The sequence below is a fragment of the Giraffa tippelskirchi genome, chromosome 8 (assembly GCF_054371585.1).
Source record: "Giraffa tippelskirchi isolate mGirTip1 chromosome 8, T2T-mGirTip1v1.2.pri, whole genome shotgun sequence".
Taxonomy (NCBI): domain Eukaryota; kingdom Metazoa; phylum Chordata; class Mammalia; order Artiodactyla; family Giraffidae; genus Giraffa; species Giraffa tippelskirchi.
In genome coordinates this window covers 110,355,668-110,373,566 of record NC_137282.1, presented here as the reverse complement: position 1 = coordinate 110,373,566, position 17,899 = coordinate 110,355,668, and the positions used below count along the sequence as shown (strand labels likewise).

The 17,899-nt window shown below is 43.2% G+C and overlaps 1 protein-coding gene and 1 non-coding gene across 6 annotated transcripts in view; one reads left to right on the top strand and one right to left on the bottom strand.

Annotated features, from left to right (window-relative positions):
• ARHGEF28 (Rho guanine nucleotide exchange factor 28) overlaps positions 1 to 17,899 on the bottom strand; it is a 322,957-nt gene that overhangs the window by 135,251 nt on the left and 169,807 nt on the right. For 4 of the 5 annotated variants that reach the window (XM_081520859.1, XM_081520861.1, XM_081520858.1 and 1 more), the window contains 2 exons: positions 15,060 to 15,112; positions 14,438 to 14,498 (listed from right to left, as the gene is read on the bottom strand). The exons of the other annotated variant lie outside the window; for it this stretch is intronic. In XM_081520859.1, coding sequence (XP_081376985.1) covers positions 14,438 to 14,498; positions 15,060 to 15,112 — 114 coding nt within the window. The remainder of the gene's footprint in view (positions 1 to 14,437; positions 14,499 to 15,059; positions 15,113 to 17,899) is intronic. 5 annotated transcript variants of the gene reach the window in all.
• TRNAC-GCA (transfer RNA cysteine (anticodon GCA)) lies at positions 11,974 to 12,046 on the top strand. The gene has a single exon. It is a non-coding gene; the product is annotated as a tRNA-Cys (tRNA).

Sequence of the window (17,899 nt, the reverse complement as noted above, 5' to 3'; positions counted from 1 at the left end):
ATTTGATCTCTGGTTCCTCTGCCTTTTCTAAATCCACCTTGAACATTTGGAAGTTCATGGTTCATGTACTGTTGAAGCCTGGCTTGGAGAATTTTGAGCATTACTTTACTAGCGTATGAGGTGAGTGCAAGGGTGTAGTAGTTTGAACATTCTTTGGCACTGCCCTGTCTGGGATTGGAATGAAAACTGACCTTTTCCAGTCCTGTGGCCACCACTGAGTTTTCCAGATTTGCTGGCCTATTGAGTGCAGCACTTTCACAGCATCATCTTTTAGGATTTGAAAAAGCTCAACTAGAATTCCATCACCTCCACTAGCTTTGTTCATAGTGATGCTTCCTAAGGCCTGCTTGACCTCACATTCCAGGATATCTGGCTCTAGGTGAGTGATCATACCATTGTGGTTATCTGGGCCATGAAGATCTTTTTTGTATAGGTTTCCTGTGTATTCTTGCCACCTCTTCTTAATATCTTCTGCTTCTGTAAGGTCCATACCATTTCTGTCCTTTATCGAACCCATCTTTGCATGAAATGTTCTCTTTTCTCTAATTTTCTTGAAGAGATCTCTAGTCTTTCCCATTCCATTGTTTTCCTTTATTTCTTTGTATTGATCACTGAGGAAGGCTTTCTTATTTCTCCTTGCTATTCTTTGGAACTTTGCATTCAAATAGGTATATCTTTCCTTTTCTCCTTTGCCTTTGGCTTCTCTTCTTCTCTCAGCTATTTGGAAGACCTCCTCAGACAACCATTTTGGCTTTTTGCATTTCTTTTTCTTGGGGATGGTCTTGATCACTGCCTCCAATACAATGTTATGAACCTCCGTCCATAGTTGTTCAGGCACTCTGTCTATCAAATCTAATCCCTCGAATCTATTTCTCACGTAAGTGATTTGATTTAGGTCATACCTGAATCGTCTAGTGGTTTTCCCTACTTTCTTCTATTTAAGTCTGAGTTTGGCAATAAGGAGTTCATGATCTGAGCCACAGTCAGCTCCTGGTCTTGTTTTTGCTGACTATATACAGCTTCTCTATCTTTGGCTGCAAAGAATATAATCAATCTGATTTCGGTATTGACCATCTGGTGATGTCCATGTGTAGAGTCTTCTCTTGTGTTGTTGGAAGAGGGTGTTTGTCAAGGCCAGTGCGTTCTCTTGACAAAACTCTGATAGTCTTTGCCCTGCTTCATTCTGTACTCTGAGGCCAAATTTGCCTGTTACTCCAGGCATCTCTTGACTTCCTACTTTTGTATTCCAGTCCCCTATGATGAAAAGGACATCTTTTTTGGATGTTACTCCTGGTGGCTCAGACGGTAAAGCGTCTGCCTACAATGAGGGAGACCCGGGTTCAATACCTGGGTGGGGAAGGTCTCCTGGAAAAGGCAATGGCACCCCACTCCAGTACTCTTGCCTGGAAAATCCCATGGATGGAGGAGCCTGGTAGGCTACAGTCCATGGGGTCACAAAGAGTCGGACATGACTGAGCGACTTCACTTTCACTTTCTAGAAGGTCTTGTAGGCCTTCATAGAACTGATCAACTTCAGCTTCTTCAGCATTTCTGTTTGGGGCATAGACTTGGATTACTGTGATAGTGAATAGTTTGCCTTGTAAACAAACAGAGATCATGCTGTCATTTTTGAGATTGTACCCAAGTACTGCATTTTGGAGTCTTTTGTTGACTACGAGGGTCACTCCATTTCTTCTAAGGGGTTCTTGCCCACAGTAGTAGATATAATGGTCATCTGAATTAAATTCACCCACTCCAGTCCATTTTAGTTCACTGATTCCTAAAATGTCAATGTTCACTCTTGCCATCTGCCGCATGACCACTTCTAATTTACCACTTGATTCATGGACCTAACATTTCAGGTTGTTAAGAATATTGCTCTTTACAGCATCAGACTTTACTTCCATCACCAGTCACATCCACAACTGGGCATTCTTTTCACTTTGGCTTCACCTCTTCATTCTTTCTGGAGTTATTTCTCCACTCTTTCCCAGTAGCATATTGGGCACCTACCAACCTGGGGAGTTCATCTTTCAGTGTCATATCTTTTTGCCTTTTCATACTGTTCACGGGGTTCTCAAGGCAAGAATACTGAAGTGATTTGCTATTCCCTTCTCCAGTGGACCACGTTCATTATTCTTATAATTTTCCATTTCCCCAAACTTTTTGAAAAAGTTTCTTGCATGACATAGACTTGTTCAGAAACTTTTTTTAGAATCAATTTTAACATCAATTGTTTTATAGATTTTTATATGGTCATTCATATGTAAATAAGTTAAAAGAGCAAAGAATACAGTTTTAACAAAAACATTATCAATAAAGTTTTGAAGCTGAAATTCACACAAAATGTGATGGATAATCCAGTTTGTTTGTTTGTTTTTAGTATTTAATGTGGTGGACTCATCTTGTATATGCTACTTGAATATTGATCCTTTTAGGCCCTCTCGATCGGCTAAGATGGCAGAGGAATAGGACGGGGAGACCACTCTCTCCCCTACAAATTCATCGAAAGAACATCTGAACGCTGAGCAAACTTCACAAAACAACTTCCGAACGCTGGCAGAGGACGTCAGGCATCCAGAAAAGCAGCCCACTGTCTTCGTAGGCCCTCTCAACTGACAGAGCAAGGAAATATGTGTGTCCTAACCCAACTGTGAGCTTCCCTGGTGGCTCAGTCAATAAAGACTCCACCTGAAATGCAGAAGACCTGGGTTTGATCCCTGGGTCGGGCAGATATCCTGGAGTAGGAAATAGCAACTCACTCCAGTATTCTTGCCTGAAGAATTCCATGGACAGAGGAACCTGGTGGGCTACAGTCCATGGGGTCACAAAAAGTTGGATACAACTGAGAGACTAACACTTAACCTAGGTATACACTCATACCTACAAATATTTCCATAGACAACCACGTATATTTATTTTAACTAATCATGAGTACATACTGATGTCAACATCTCTAATTCTTTATCACATGGATCATTCTGGCCTCCTCCCCTTGCTTGTTTGTAAACTCCCACTTCAATTGTGAAAAACCTGACACCTACTCTCCATAAGCCATTGACTTACTTATTTCCAGTATATATTTATAGTAGTATCAGAAATGTTAACCTATACCCCTACAGGACATATCTTTATAACCAAGAAGAGAGAGCTTACGTACAGTTTCTTTTGCCTTTATTCTTAAAGACTACTCATTTTCAAAGTGACTGAGGTCTGCATCCAATTCCCATCCTCTATAGTAAGGTCATTCCAAAAATTTTTAATAAAATTAGACTGTTTTGCTACATTCTATATTCCATCACAGGATCCTCCAACCTCCTAATTTTTAAATTTGTACACATTGAAGCTTACTCTGGGTGCCACAAATTTCTATGGGCTTTGACAAATATAGTGTTATGTATCCACCATTACAGTATCATAAAGAATATGTTCAACACCATAAAAACAAAAACAAAAAACCACAATAACAGGAATATGTAGAAAGCACAGAGAAGTCAGCTGAAAGAGTCCCTCATCGCCAAACCTTCCAAACAACGTGGGACTAGGTCACTATCCCAAGTTTAAAATAAATATCCATCAATTCACACTGACATAAATGCTGGAATAAATAAGCAAAAGGATTCATATCTCCCATGGAGAAGAAGTGCAAATAGTATAGGTGGGTACTCTGCCCCCAGGGAAGCATACAGAGAACTCCTCATTCCTGTAAATCGTGACTTCCTTCCCAAGAACACACTACGGGAAGAGGAGTAGGGAAGAGTAGCTTTACAGTGGAGAAACCTGACAAATACCAGCTCCACCAGGGAATCAAGGTCACCGTCAGCAGTGATACGTCTGTGACTGTTGCTATTCTCCACCACTGACACAGTATGATGAAACTGGCACTTTACCTCGCTGGTTCTCCTCCCCAAACCCACGACCCCAGTTAAATGGTGGGGATTGACAACTGAGGGACATTTTACAGAACACCTGACCAGTATACCTTGAAACTGTCAAGATCATCAAAAACAAGTCTGAGAAACTCTCACAGCCAAAGAGAACCTAAGGAAACACAGCAACTAAATGTAATGTGATATCCCGGGGCAGCAAAATGGAAACTAAGATAAAAACTAAGAAGATCTAAATAAAGGATGGATTTTAGTAATTATGTATCAAAGTTGGGTCATTAATTCTAAAAAATGTACCATGATAATAATATATGATGTTAAATAATAAGGGAGAGTAGGGGGATCTCACTGGGAAAGACCTTGACCTTGATGCTGGGAAAGACTGAAAGCAAAAGGAGAAGAGGGCGGCAGAGGGATGTGATGGTTAGATAGCATCACTGACCCAGTGGACATGAACCTGAGCAAACTCTAGGAAATCGGGGAGGACAGAGTAGCCTGGTGTGCTGCGGTCCATGGGGTCGCAGAGTCACACACGACTTAATGATGGAACAACAGCAAGGTGGATCTAGAGTGTTGGGTATATGGGGACCCTCTGAACCACCTTTGCAGCTTTACTATAAATCTAAAACTGCTCTACAGAATAAAATTTTAAAATGTTTTAAACAATGGGGGCAAAAAGTGCAGAATCTATGTTCATTAAATATTTGTGGAATTTATGCGAAAAGAAAGTCTGCATTGCTTATTCAGATACATAGAATAAAACTTTCCCTTTACTTAAGCTCTTACATGACGTTACCATGTAACTCTGAGGAAACTAACGAGACGTTAAAAGATTATCTGTGGAAAATAATTTTAACTTCTCGGAAACAGTGTGATTTGGGGGGTTAATATGCTCCCAAGAGTTAACGCCAATGAGAAGCCCTTCCCGGGCACTGGTGGGGCAGGTAAGCCTGCCTCACTGAGATCAGCAAAAACCTACTGGCACATAAATCTCAAGAACCTGGATGAAGCCCAGCTTGCTTATTCAAAATTTGCTTTAAAATTCTAGACACCTTTAATTTCATTCTTTATTCTGTTTTTCTGCTTATTTTAAATATTATGAAGGAACAACACACTATTCCACTGGATCTCCTATTCGACAGCTGATTGCATCACTTCTTCCCTCCACACATATTCTTCAGCAGAATCTCATATGGTGAAGAATAAGTTCTGTTGGATTTCTTACTCATGCTGAAGAGACCGTGTTTCATAAAAATGTCTTCCAAATTAGGCACACTGAAAGTTACAGCAAATTGTCCCAATAAATTGTTAGAGCTTGTACTGCTCACAGTGAAAGTTAACTAGAATCTTAATTGCCCTTAAGTCCCTTCCAAGGCATTCACCACTGGGTATTCAGCAAGCCTGGGGCCTTCCCTGGTGGCAATAGTGGTAAAGAACTCGTCTGCTGATGCAGGAGATGTAGGTTCAATCCCTGGGGCAGGAAGGTCCCCTGGAGGAGGGCATGGCAACCCATTCCAGTATTCTTGCCTGGAGAATCCCATGGATAGAGGATCCTCGCAGGCTATAGACTATAGGGTCGCACAGAGTTGGACATGACTGAAACGACTCAGCATGTACACACACACTCAGCAAGCTTAAACTCACGTAAACACACTGACACTGCCATCAAGCCCAAAACTCAAGGATTCCTCTGTATGGGCAATTCTTTCATAAACTGTCTGTACACACAGGTATTCTAAAGTGTTTCAACCAAAGAAAAGGAGACAAAATCCCTAAGTAGAAATTTAACTTTCCATACGAAGCATTTATAAATACCATTCCCAGAATATATTTCATATCTTTCATTTGTTTCATGTTTTATAAGGTATTTATAGTTCCCTTAAGATTTTATGCTTATTTGAAATTTATAATTGTTTGATTTAATCAAATAGCGTCTTTAGGGATAGAAGCTATGGAATTATCCACTAAGCTGGTTTACTGAGAGTTGAGGATCCTATTCTGCAGAATGAAAAAGTTTAGGTTTCAGAGAAAGAGCTGCCATTTTTTTCCTCTCCTTGATTACATTTCAGAAATTAAGTTAGTTTGTGAGATGAAAGAAAAAGGCCATTTAGAATACACTACAACTAGGTTTCCCTGGTGGCTCAGTGGTGAAGAATCCACCTGCCAATGCCTACCAATGCAGGAGATGTGGGTTCGATTCCTGAATTGTGAAGATCCCCTGGAGAAGGAAATGACAGCCCACTCCAGTATTTTTGCCTGGAAAATCCCATGGACAGAGGAGCCTGGCAGGCTTCAGTCCATGCGGTCGCAAAGAGTTGGGCATGATTTAACAACTAAACAACAACAACAACAGCTAGGTTGGTACCACTATCAAACATCAGGACTCCTTGCAATGCCCTCATGGCATCAGCGTAAACAGCCACCCACTCCCTTCATTACAATCTGTGCACCTCGAAGTCCAATAAATGAACATGACAGCAAATACAATCACTTGATTCCTTCTTAATGTTTAAAAAGAATCTATAAAGGCTTAATAATTTCATTTCGGTTCAACTAGTTAAGTAACTTTTTCAATATATTTTTTTATTTTTTACCTTTCCCTTAGATCTACAATGATATTGATGGTGATAATCATTCAAAGCCTGCAAACCTAATAGAAATGGGCTCCCATTACTTGCTTTTGTAAACAATTGAAATCAAAGTAGAATCACACTTCTCCAATTTCAAAAATACTGAAAATCCAGTAAGTCAGGAGTGATTTCAGCAGAGCAGGGCTCCCTTAAGGAGCTTTGTCATGGTCCTTAATCTCGGCTGTATCTGAGAGTCAGCTAGGGGAGCTTTTAGAACTGAAACACAGGTTGCACTTCAGACCAATTAAGTCAGACCTCTCTGGGGGCTGGACCAGGGCTCCAGGACTGTTTGTTAAAGCTCCAAGGAAATTCCAGTGGGCAGAGAGAGTTCAGATAAGACAGTGCTTAGATTAACTAGCAATGCCTAATCTTAACTCACTTTCATCTTGCTTTATGTTTTTAAACACATAGTTATGAGCAAAAAATAGGCATAACATTAGACCTATCATTGGACCATACAGATTCCTAGACTCTGCACTTATTAAAAAAAAAAGCAACTATGCAACTATGTTAAATTATAAGACCATCACATGAAGACATTACACCTACGGCAAGGCTTTAGTTCCTTCACACTTCCTACTCTATAGTATTAATTAACCTGATAATCCCAAAGTTGTCTTTTAACTTATGGGATAAAAGTCTGTCAATAAATATTCCCCTTGTCTAATTTAAAGAAAAGTGCTTTATTTGCATTCCACAAGGAGAATTTTATTCAAACGATGAAACCACAAACAGAGAAGGCAGAACACTCGTGATAAGAGAGCCAACCTCAGCTTATAACACTCAGCACAATTCCAATAGTTGGCAATTTCTTCTACCAAAACCAATTTTTAAAACCTTAACAACTGCAAGAAGAAATTTTCACTGAAGTGAACAAAAGGAATAAAACTTGAATCCGAATTTTTACAAATAACTTTGCATTCCAGTGGTTATCTCGGGATAGTTCTCCAGTCCAAGCTCCTTTATTTCAAAATCAAAACACTGGTAAAGCTTTGGTTTGTGGTAGAAAGATGATGCCCTCATGCAAAAAGAAATGAAAAGAATTAAATGGAGAAAACAAGGAATCTACCCAAAATTCTTATAGCCTGGGGTATAGAAAGAAACCTGCCAGAAATTAGGCTTAAAACTATTTTTCAGAAGGCTAACGGCTTTGCTAAGGTTACCCCCTCTCCCTTTTTTCCCTTTTTTTCCCTTCCAACATTTCATGCACCAGTTTTGATACCTCAACACAGACACATGTGTTACTAAATAATAACAGCTAAAAGGCAGTGACAGATTTTATTTTCTTGGGCTCCAAAATCATTGTGAATGGCGACTGCAGCCATGAAATTAAAAAGATGCTGCTCCTTGGAAGAAAAGCTATGACAAACCTAGACAGTGTATTAAAAAGCAGAGACATCATTTTGCTGACAAAGCAAAGCTATGTTTTTCCAGTAGTCATGTACGGATGTGACAGTTGGACCATAAAGAAAGCTGACCACTAAGAATTCATGTTTTCAGACTGTGGTGCTGGAGAAGGCTCTGGAGAGCCTCTCGGACAGCAAGGAGATCAAACCAGTCAATCCTAAAGGACTGAATATTCACTGGAAGGACTGATGCTGAAGTCCATTGACTCAACTGACACGACTCAGGGAGCTAGTGAAGGACAGGGAAACCTGGTGGGCTGCAGTCCTTGAGGTCGAAGAGTTGGACACAACTGAGCAACTTAACAGCAGCAAGAGAGGGCCAGCTTCCAGTGACGTCAGTCCTAGATCTTAAGATTCCACATTGTAGATCTTGTTTCTAAGGTAAGAGTATTGAGATGTTTCCAAACAATCTAAAATTGCTCTTTATAAGCTTTTATAGCTTAGTAGCCTCAATTCCATTTACAAACTTTCACTTATTATAAGAAGAAAAGACTAACCTAATTAGTCCTATTGATTAGTGATTTGCCAGACTATACTATTGACTGCACCATCTTCACCCAGCTCACCACCTAAATCAACGGGCCTGGACTCTCCCAGATATATCCACAAATGCAGGTCTCAGATAAAGAGTTTGTACAGCCCCTGACACTTCGTTCTAGAGGGACTGCTCTTTGCATCTTCCCATCATTTCCTTGCAGTTCCCCTTTGGTGATGTCTCCCTAGCTTTTGTGCGGGCCCTCCGTCCTCCTGTCCTGTCTGTGCTGGCTGCGCTGCGCACCGACACACCTTGTTTCCTATTGCTTGCTTCTGCTTCTGCCTCCTCTTCCCAGCTCATCTGCCTGAGGTTTTTTGGCATCAAGTCAGGCTTCCTTCCACATCCAGCTTTGGTTCATCTGCCCAGTGCCCACCTTGCCAGTCCCAATACCAACTAAGAGGTTTGCTCATATTACACATAAGATTCCTTAGTGGCTCAGACAGTAAAGAATCTGCCTGCAATGCAGGAGACCTGGGTTCAATCCCTGGGTCGGGAAGATCCCCTGGAGAAGGAAATGACAACCCATTCCAGTATTCTTGCCTGGGAAATTCCATGGACAGAGAAGCCTGGTGGGCTACAGTCCATGGGTTTGCAAAAGAGTCAGACACAACTGAGCAACTAACACTTTCACTTCACTTTCAACAAACAATAACAGCAATGAAGTGACCCAGGGTATTAACAATAACTGGGATTCGAGCCTCTAGCATGTACTGACAATTGGGCCACTCTGTAAAATCAACAATTATGTTATAAAAGGGAGGGTTTGAGTTTATTTTTTTTCTTAGCCAATAAACACCTATGGTGGCTCAGACAGTAAAGAATCTGCTTTCAGTGCAAAAGACCCAGCTACAGTCCCTAGGTTGGGAAGATCCCCTGGAGAAGAGAATGGCTACCCACTCCAGTATTACTGCCTGGAGAATTCCATGGACAGAGGAACCTGGCAGGTACAGTCCATGGGTTTGCAAAAGAGTCAGACACGACTGAGCAACTAACACTTTCAAACACTTACAGGGAGACTCTATGACATCTTCTCTTTTTTCTCATAAAAGTAATCCACATTTTTAGTAGAAAAAATTGTACAGCATTATTTTCAGCTACCTTCTAACATGGAGCTTTACATATGGCATATAATCTAATGTGAATAAACAGGACACACAATTCTATTGTTTACATGATCACAACTATGTAAAAAAACAGATGCATAGGGAAAATACTGGTAGTACACATACCAAAATTTAACAGTAGCTGCTTTGGGGGTGGCAGAAATATAGGAATGTTTTTCTTCTTTTCTATTCTTTCTAAAACTTCAAAGTTTTCTACTGTGAGCAGTTATTACTTCTGTAATTACAAAAGACAAAATTATTTCTTCTGAAAGGCTTATTTAGCACAATATGTGTGTATTAGTCACTCAGTCATGTCCGACTCTGAAATTCCATGAACTATAGCCCGTCAGGATCCTCTGTCCATGGAATTCTCCAGTCAAGGATACTGGAGTGGGTAGCCATTCTCTTCTCTAGGGGATCTTCCTGACCCAGGGATCAAACCACCTAGATCTCCCACATTGCTGACAGATTCTTTACCATCTGAGCCATCAGGAAAGCCCCATTTAGCACAGTATCATGCTTAAAATCTCCAGCATTTGCATCAGGCTCACTCTCCACTTGCCAAACAGCAGATAAGGACCTGCTTCATACCCAGAGCTTCAGGTACCAGGACTCCCCAGGCAGGAAGATGACACTGGTAAATTCCATCACCATGTCCCCTAGTGACCCTATCTCCCTATGACCTGCCCCCATGGGGAAAGTTAAGCATGCTCACAGAGCTCTTGTCTTAACATGTCAGTTTTACCAACCCTTCATTTTTTCCATCCAAATATTCATATAACCTACAGCTTTAGTAAACTTCAACAAATTATCTTTAGTTCAATGCAAACAGATTGAAGGCAGGAGGAGAAGGGCATGACAGAGGATGAGATGGTTGGATGGCATCACCAACTTGATGGACATGAGTTTGAGCAAGCTCCAGGAGTTGGTAATGGACAGGGACGCCTGGTGTGCTACAGTCCACGGAGTCGCAAATGGTCAGACGGGACTGAGCAACTGAACTGAACTGAATGCGAACAGTAGCTGATAAACGACTGCAGAAAAATCAGTTTCAAATCTGGGCTGTCGTATACAAGCTCACTCACACTGGGATATCACTTGCTAAGAGAGGAGTGTCACTTCCCAGGGCTTCCATAATTCACCTGAGACACTGGCATTCTTGCTTCATAATACTCAGTCATAAACTTAACTTTTAACCGGAAATCTTAGTTTCTTACCAGGCACATGTTTTTATTTTTTCAGATTCAACCTTTTAAAAGTAAAGTTTGCTTTTAAACTACAACAAACAACTAACCAAGTCGTTTCCAGCTTTGCCGATCCAGAGCTGGTCTAATGCATCTTTGTTTGTAGCTGGGTTTCCAACAAGGCAGTCCCCACTGTGCTTCCCAAGGAGGTCCACGCTTCCTGCTCGACGTTCACATCCCTTCTCCTTGACACGACACTCAAAGCTGCCCACTGTTAAGCTTTGATTTCTTAATCACATTTAGCCCTGTATCCTCAAGCCAAACAGACCCTTTCTTCCTTTTTAATTTCCATATGGATCCATTTCATCTACCTTCTCATCTTTCTTTTGCTCCAAATGCTTTGCTCTCTCCTGCATCCCACCTGCCCAGAGTGTGAAGGCCTATGGCGCCTTCCATATGCCAAGGAGTCCCACTCTTCACGATGGCAGTGCAACAATCAGACCCTGGCCCTCAACTCACACTCTCCCCTCTGAGCAAAAGGTCAAGCCTGCACAATATCCACAGAGAGCGGGGCCCTCGCTTCTGAACTCACTATAAATGTAATCTCAGTATCGTGACTCACTGCTGACGCAGCTCAGGGGCACTGGCTTGGATGGGGTTACCACCTACTACCCACCGGAGACATTATTCCTCCCATGAGTAGTCATCTTCAGTGTATAAACTAATGTCGAGGTGGTTGTCGATGCTCTGATGCACCAACAACAATACAAAGGAAACTTACTCTGGATCTTCCCCATCCAGTGCAATAGTTATAGTTCCAAGGCAGTTCCTCAGTCATACTGCTCACACATCACATGCTATACAGACATACGTGGCCACCGGCTGGATCTGAACAGTGCAAATACAGAACAAGTCCATTGTCACAGAAATTTCCACTGGAACAGCACTGATCACACTAAACTCACATCACACTGCTTTGAATAATACAAGGCAGCAAAGAAATGCACCTAAACCCCACAGGAATCAGTCCTTCCTTGGAGATTAAGCAGAATATCAGCTTTATATACGAAGTAAAACAGTTTGAGAGCGGCCCCGGGAAAAAGCCATTTCTGGTTCCAGACACCAGCTTACCACCTGACTCTTGCTCACTGCTTGCTGCCCTCTTCTGTCTCAAAGGTTCTTTTATTTATTTTTTTAAATTTTATATTGAAGTATAGATGATTAGGGTTTCCCTGTGGCTCAGATGGTAAAGCGTCTGCCTGCAATGCAGGAGACCCAGGTTCAATCCCTGGGTTGGGAAGATCCTCTGGAGAAGGAAATGGCAACCCACTCCAGGACTCTTGCCTGAAAAACTCCATGGACTGTCGCCTGAGGAGCCTGGTAGGCAAAGAGTCGGACACAATTGAGCGACTTCACTTTCACTTTTCACATAGATGATTAAGTGTTGTGATAGTTTTCGGTGGACAGCAGAGTGACTCAGCCAAACATATACACATACCCATTCTTCCCCAAACTCCCCTCCCATCCAGGCTGCCACATAACATTGAGCAGAGTTCTCTTGTGCTAGACACTAGGTCCTTGTTGGTTACCCATTTTAAATAGAGCGGTGTGTTCATGTTGATCTCCAACTCCCTGACTCTCCCTTCCCCCCAACCTTCGCCCTCCCCACCCCCGCAGTAACCATAAGTTCATTCTCTAAGTCTGTAACTCTGTTCAGAAGGTTCTTTTAACATGTATTACGTTCTTCGCATAAGGTAATTTTTTTAACCTACCAAATTGCAATGAACAACAAAGCAAGAGACAACCTGTATGAGGGACAATCATTCACAGACCTCCTCATCAAGGACCAAGGTTAAAGTCATACAGGCTCCTCTCTCTCAGAGTCTTCATCTCATCCCTCCTCAGACACGAAGGTGTTACTGACAAAAACTTCGATGAGGTCAGGTTACTACAATTTCCATAACATGTGCCTTCTTACCCAGTAAGGATACCAGTTTGAGAAGAGAGTGAATGTTTAGAGCCTAAAGTTAAAATAACCCTGCTACTTAATCCTTTTAACAGCCAACACACCTCCCCCACCAGCAACGTGTCTTGGTAAACATTCTTCAGAGCGAACATTCCTGGAAGCATGATGCAATCTGGAGAGGAGACATCCTGCATGCATGAGCAGCCGCCAGACTCTGGGCTTCAGTGGCCCACGACAGTCCTCCACGTGGACATGCCTGCTTTCCCTTCTCCTTCCCCTCTTCTGGAAGTAAAGTACTCCTCTTATCCTCTTACCTTACGTAGCTTAGTAGCTTACCAGGTGGCAGTCGGGGTAAAGAACCCGCATGCCAATGCAGGAGACACAAGAGACCCAGGTTCGATCCCTGGGTTGGGAAGATCCCCTGGAGGAGGGCATGGCAACTCACTACAGTATTCTTGCCTGGAGAAGCCCCATGGACAGAGGAGCCTGGCGGGCTACCATCCATAGGGTCACAAAGAGACACGGCTCAAACCCTTAGCACACACACACCGGACACAGCGTAAATAGTAAAGGTGTGCACAGTGCCTGGGATGGTCTAGTTTCTATTCAAATTTCAGTGGCACCTCACGCAAGGAGATCCAGAAACCACCTCTGCTTGTGGCACAGCCAACTGGCACGCAGGGTGCTTCCCCCTTGCCATGCTTTACTCCCCTGATTTCCTAATTGCTCTGCTCTGTGCCTGCCAGGTGAGAAAACACTTCCCGGGGAGCCCCCCACACCCCTCCACTCGGCAGGCCCACCCACCTTGGTTCTCACCCAGGGAGGTGTCCTGCTTTCCCCTGATCAACCACCCCGGCAGCTCCCAAGGTTGCTCTGCCCCGGCACTCTCCAGGCGTCCGAGCTGCTTCAGCTTCCCTGAGCCTGAAGAAACCGACTGAGAAATTTCTTGGTTCTCTGCTTCCCACTTCTCAGATGCCCAGATGAGGCATCAGCTGATGGCCCCGCCTGTGTATATCCTCAAACCCCCAACAGCTTCACCAGGCTCTGACTCAAAGGTAAGAATGAAGCCCTGATGAGCCCTGAACAATTAGTAAAGGCTCGAGGCAGACATGTGGGGAGATACCCCTTTGAGAGTGCTGAGTTATGATGCCTATGAGCGGATGGGAATTCCCAGGCCCACAGGAAGAAATACTTTCCTCTTGCCAAGAGAGTGTCTGCTTCCTTTGAAACAACACCCACGTCAGATCCACGCCCCAGGGTGAGCATCTGGTCTTCTCCTGAGGCCAGGGGGAAAGATCCCACAGGCTCAGTTCCAAGGGGTCCTCACCAGGTATCAAAGTGGGACAGAGGTAAACCTGGGGATTCTGAGGCCAGGCAGATGAAGCTATGAGTCTCAATTCCCTCATTTACTCTCCACAGTGGCCTCGGTCAAATCACCTACACACAGAAGCTAGTAGTGCCTCCCTTCATAGAATAACAGGGTAACATACGACCAGCTCCAAGCTAGCACGTGCTCAGAGTAAAACTGTCCGGGAAAAGCTTGGATTCCTTCATTTTGATTTGTTTTTTAGATTGTAAATGGAGACTCAAATACATTTCAAGAAACAGACCCAGCTCCCAGGAAGGAGGATTTTATTTCTAAATAGGCTTTCTTCTTGTCCCCTGCATACCCGTGTCTGTGATACCCCTACATGAATGCCAGAGGAAGCCATTTGTTGGAACATACCCAAATCTAGACTGTCCTGGTCCTCATGTTCATTCAGTGGAATCAGCGGGCTTTTCACACGCTGAAAAAGATAAAGTCAGGTGGGTTTTTACAAGTTACTCACTTGTTAACACTAATGTTTATTTTTGTTGAACAAGCAACCTAAGAAAACATTAGGAAAAGACATGCTACACATGTCACCATAGGTAAACAGAAAAACAAGTCTTGTACTTAATATTAAGAGCCAGAAGTAAGCAAAGGATCTGTACCAAGCTGAAGCATGCCTAAAAGCCATCCATAGACTATTTTATATCTGGGGAGTATCTCCCAGGTTCATTTCTAAAGACACATTGTTGGGAAACATCTATAGATACCATCTTCAGGTACAAAGTTTTAGAAAATGTATTCAATTATCTTGCACAGACAAGATGCGTATACAACCCAGAAAGACCTCTAGGTTTAGTCATCAAGGTAGAGATCGAAAATTTGATAGAGGAAATAATTCAAGTTATTCTCAACATGTCTCGGGACATATCCCTGAGGTTTTCTCGCTTTGGGTTTTTTTCCTGTGTTTATTAGCACCAGATCTTCACTTCCACTCCAGAGAGAGGCACAAAGATGAAAACAGGCAGAGAACCATTACCTTTACATCCTCCTTCCTGGGCGATGATCTGCTGCACCCCGAATTCTTAATCTCTGCAAAAAGAATAATTCTCATCAGGATCCACTGATAGGAACTTCATTAAAAAAAAAAAAAAAGAAAAAAAGAAAGAAGAAGAAAAAAGGTGGCAGGAAGAGAAACTAGATGACAAATATAAATGACTTGCTCAGAGCTGTCTGTGTGGAACTAGGTTTTAAATTTGGCTTCTTAAAAAACAACTCTCCACAGAGCAGAGTATAACCCGACAGCCCGCGCTCTGGCATTGTTTGTGTGGACCAAGATGTAAACAAGCCCAGGAGCTCTCACAGGAAATCCTGAGGAAGAAGACGACCGTTAAACAAACAAACCCCCAAATCAGAAGGAAGGCTGCGCGCTGACCAAAGCTTCCTCCATACAGCACCCAGTCCAAGGATGTGACTTGTACCCACCTGAGGAAACCCCGCACTTCTCTTTCCTCTGGTACCACTGACTTCACATTTCAAAAGAGCCTCGCTTGTTCTAGACGAGGTCCAGCCTTCCCTTGCCCATGGTTTAAAGTCAAGAACAGCCCTCAATATCAGCCCAGCCCTTGGGCTTGGACCTCAGACAGTGCCCAGCTCCATCTCCCCAGCCCCAGGCACCTGGGGGCCCACTCTCTGCATAAAGGCTTTCCCGGAAGCATCAGTGCTCATGATGTTCTGGGATGAACAGGAAGGTCCACTTAAGGCATATTTTCCCCTGTCTTGACTGATTGGTTCTCTTCCCAAATACTCAGTTACCCGTAAACAAGAGCCACTGTGGCTGAAACAAGCATTGACAGCAGGCCTGGGCCTGAGGAAGACAGCAGAGACGGGCACTGCTAACAGGCAGTGGGATGGAGGTCTTAACCAGGATTTGTGTTCGTATATAACACTGTGCACCCAGGCCCTCCTCTGGACCCTCAGCTTCTCTGCCCTCTGGGCCCTGCAGGATGCCAGCTCTGGGGAGCCCCTAGTTTTCCTGGCAGGTGCGTTAACTAGGCATTCCCTACTCTACTGCCACTCCTGTCACTGTAAGTCACTGGGGTCTCACACCTCTGAGTAGATTTATTCAGGTTCCTCTTCCTGCCTGGCAACAATGCCAGTTCTCATCCACGTTTCTGCTTAGACAAAGTCTAAGGTCTTCATTTAGGTGGCTTTCCAGGACGAATCTTAACAGGTAAGGATGGAGCAGAGAAGTCAACAAACACAAAGTCATGATGTGGTTTTTTAAATCTGCATAACAATAACTTTGAACTTGCTTTACATTAAGCAAGTTAATAAGATATTTCTGCTCCACCACAGTATATTGGGGTTTTCCTGGTATCTCAGCTGGTAAAGAAGCTGCCTGCAATGCAGGAGACCTGGGTTCGATCCCTGGGTTGCGAAGATCCCCTGGAGAAGAGAAAGGCTACCAACTCCAGTATTCTGGCCTGGAGAATTTCGTGGACTGTATAGTCTATGGGGTCACAAAGAGTCGGACATAAGTGAGCGACTTTCACTTTCACTTTTCACAGTATATTGGGGCTTCCCTGGTAGTTCAGCTGGCACAGAATCTGCCTGCAAGGCAGGAGACCCTGGTTCAATTCCTGGGTCAGGAAGATTCCCTGGAGAAGGAATAGGCTACCGACGCCAGTATTCTTGGGCTTCCCTGGTGGCTCAGACGGTAAAGAATCCACCTGCAACACGGTAGACCTGGGTTTGATCCCTGGGTTGGGAAGATTCCCTGAAGGAGGGCATGGAAACCCACGTCAGTATTCTTGGCTGGAGAATCCCCATGGATAGAGGAGCCTGGCGGGCTACAGTCCATGGGATCGCAAAGAGTCGGACACAGCTGAGCGACTAACACACACACACACACACACACACACACACACACAGAGTATATTGCTCTTGAATTCATACTGTATATTAGCCTCTGTGATGAAAAGTGAAAGGACAATAGCTTCAATTTCATGTAGTCATGACCACTGACCTCAACAAGGAGTAAGGACAAGACAGTAACTGATGCCCAGCCTTTTATCATCCAGCTTTTGTTGTCCAGCATCCCAGCCTACCTTTACATGCACATCCCAAGCAAGCCCTCCAGGTGGCAGCAGAGTACCATCTGCAGAACAAGAGGGACCCTGATGGGAATGTCAAAATGAGACAACTTCACCCTTCAAAAGCCTGCTGTTTAAGCACCAAAGTCCAAAACACTATGTTAGGAGAAAGTTTTCGTCCTACTGCACAGATGCAGAAAACTGATGTGAAGCATCTACTATAGTGTTTACTATATGAGAGCATAGCAAGTCTTCTGTTTTGAAATGTATATAGCCCAACTCTACAAATTCAGTGAGCACCCACCAACATGTTAAAAAAAGAAGAAGAAGGGTAACTAGAACTAAATTTCAACAGACACATCCGCACTGACAGCAAGAGAGCCACAGACATTTTTATTGCCCATCACTGGATATTACTTTAGAGCCATTTTAGAATACATGCTCTTAAATGATAAGAATTCTGCATCTCAAAAGAATTCTGCACCTACAGCACTGATTCAGAAGAATAATACACATTTTATTCAGGGTTGCTGATGAAGAAAGCTCTATGTCAGGTAATCCACCTGCAACAACAAAGGATGTGTTCACCCGGTAACCTGTTCAGAGTCCACCCCGGTGGTATGTTTGGATTCCATCTCCCTGCCCCTCTCAAAAGGCTGATCTTCATATACAGCCAGCCTACATTTTCCTTACGGTCTAAATCAATTCTGTTCAATATTCAAGCAAATAGTGCAAACTATGTTAAAACAGACATCTTCATAAAATGTGTACTTCATCATTTTAA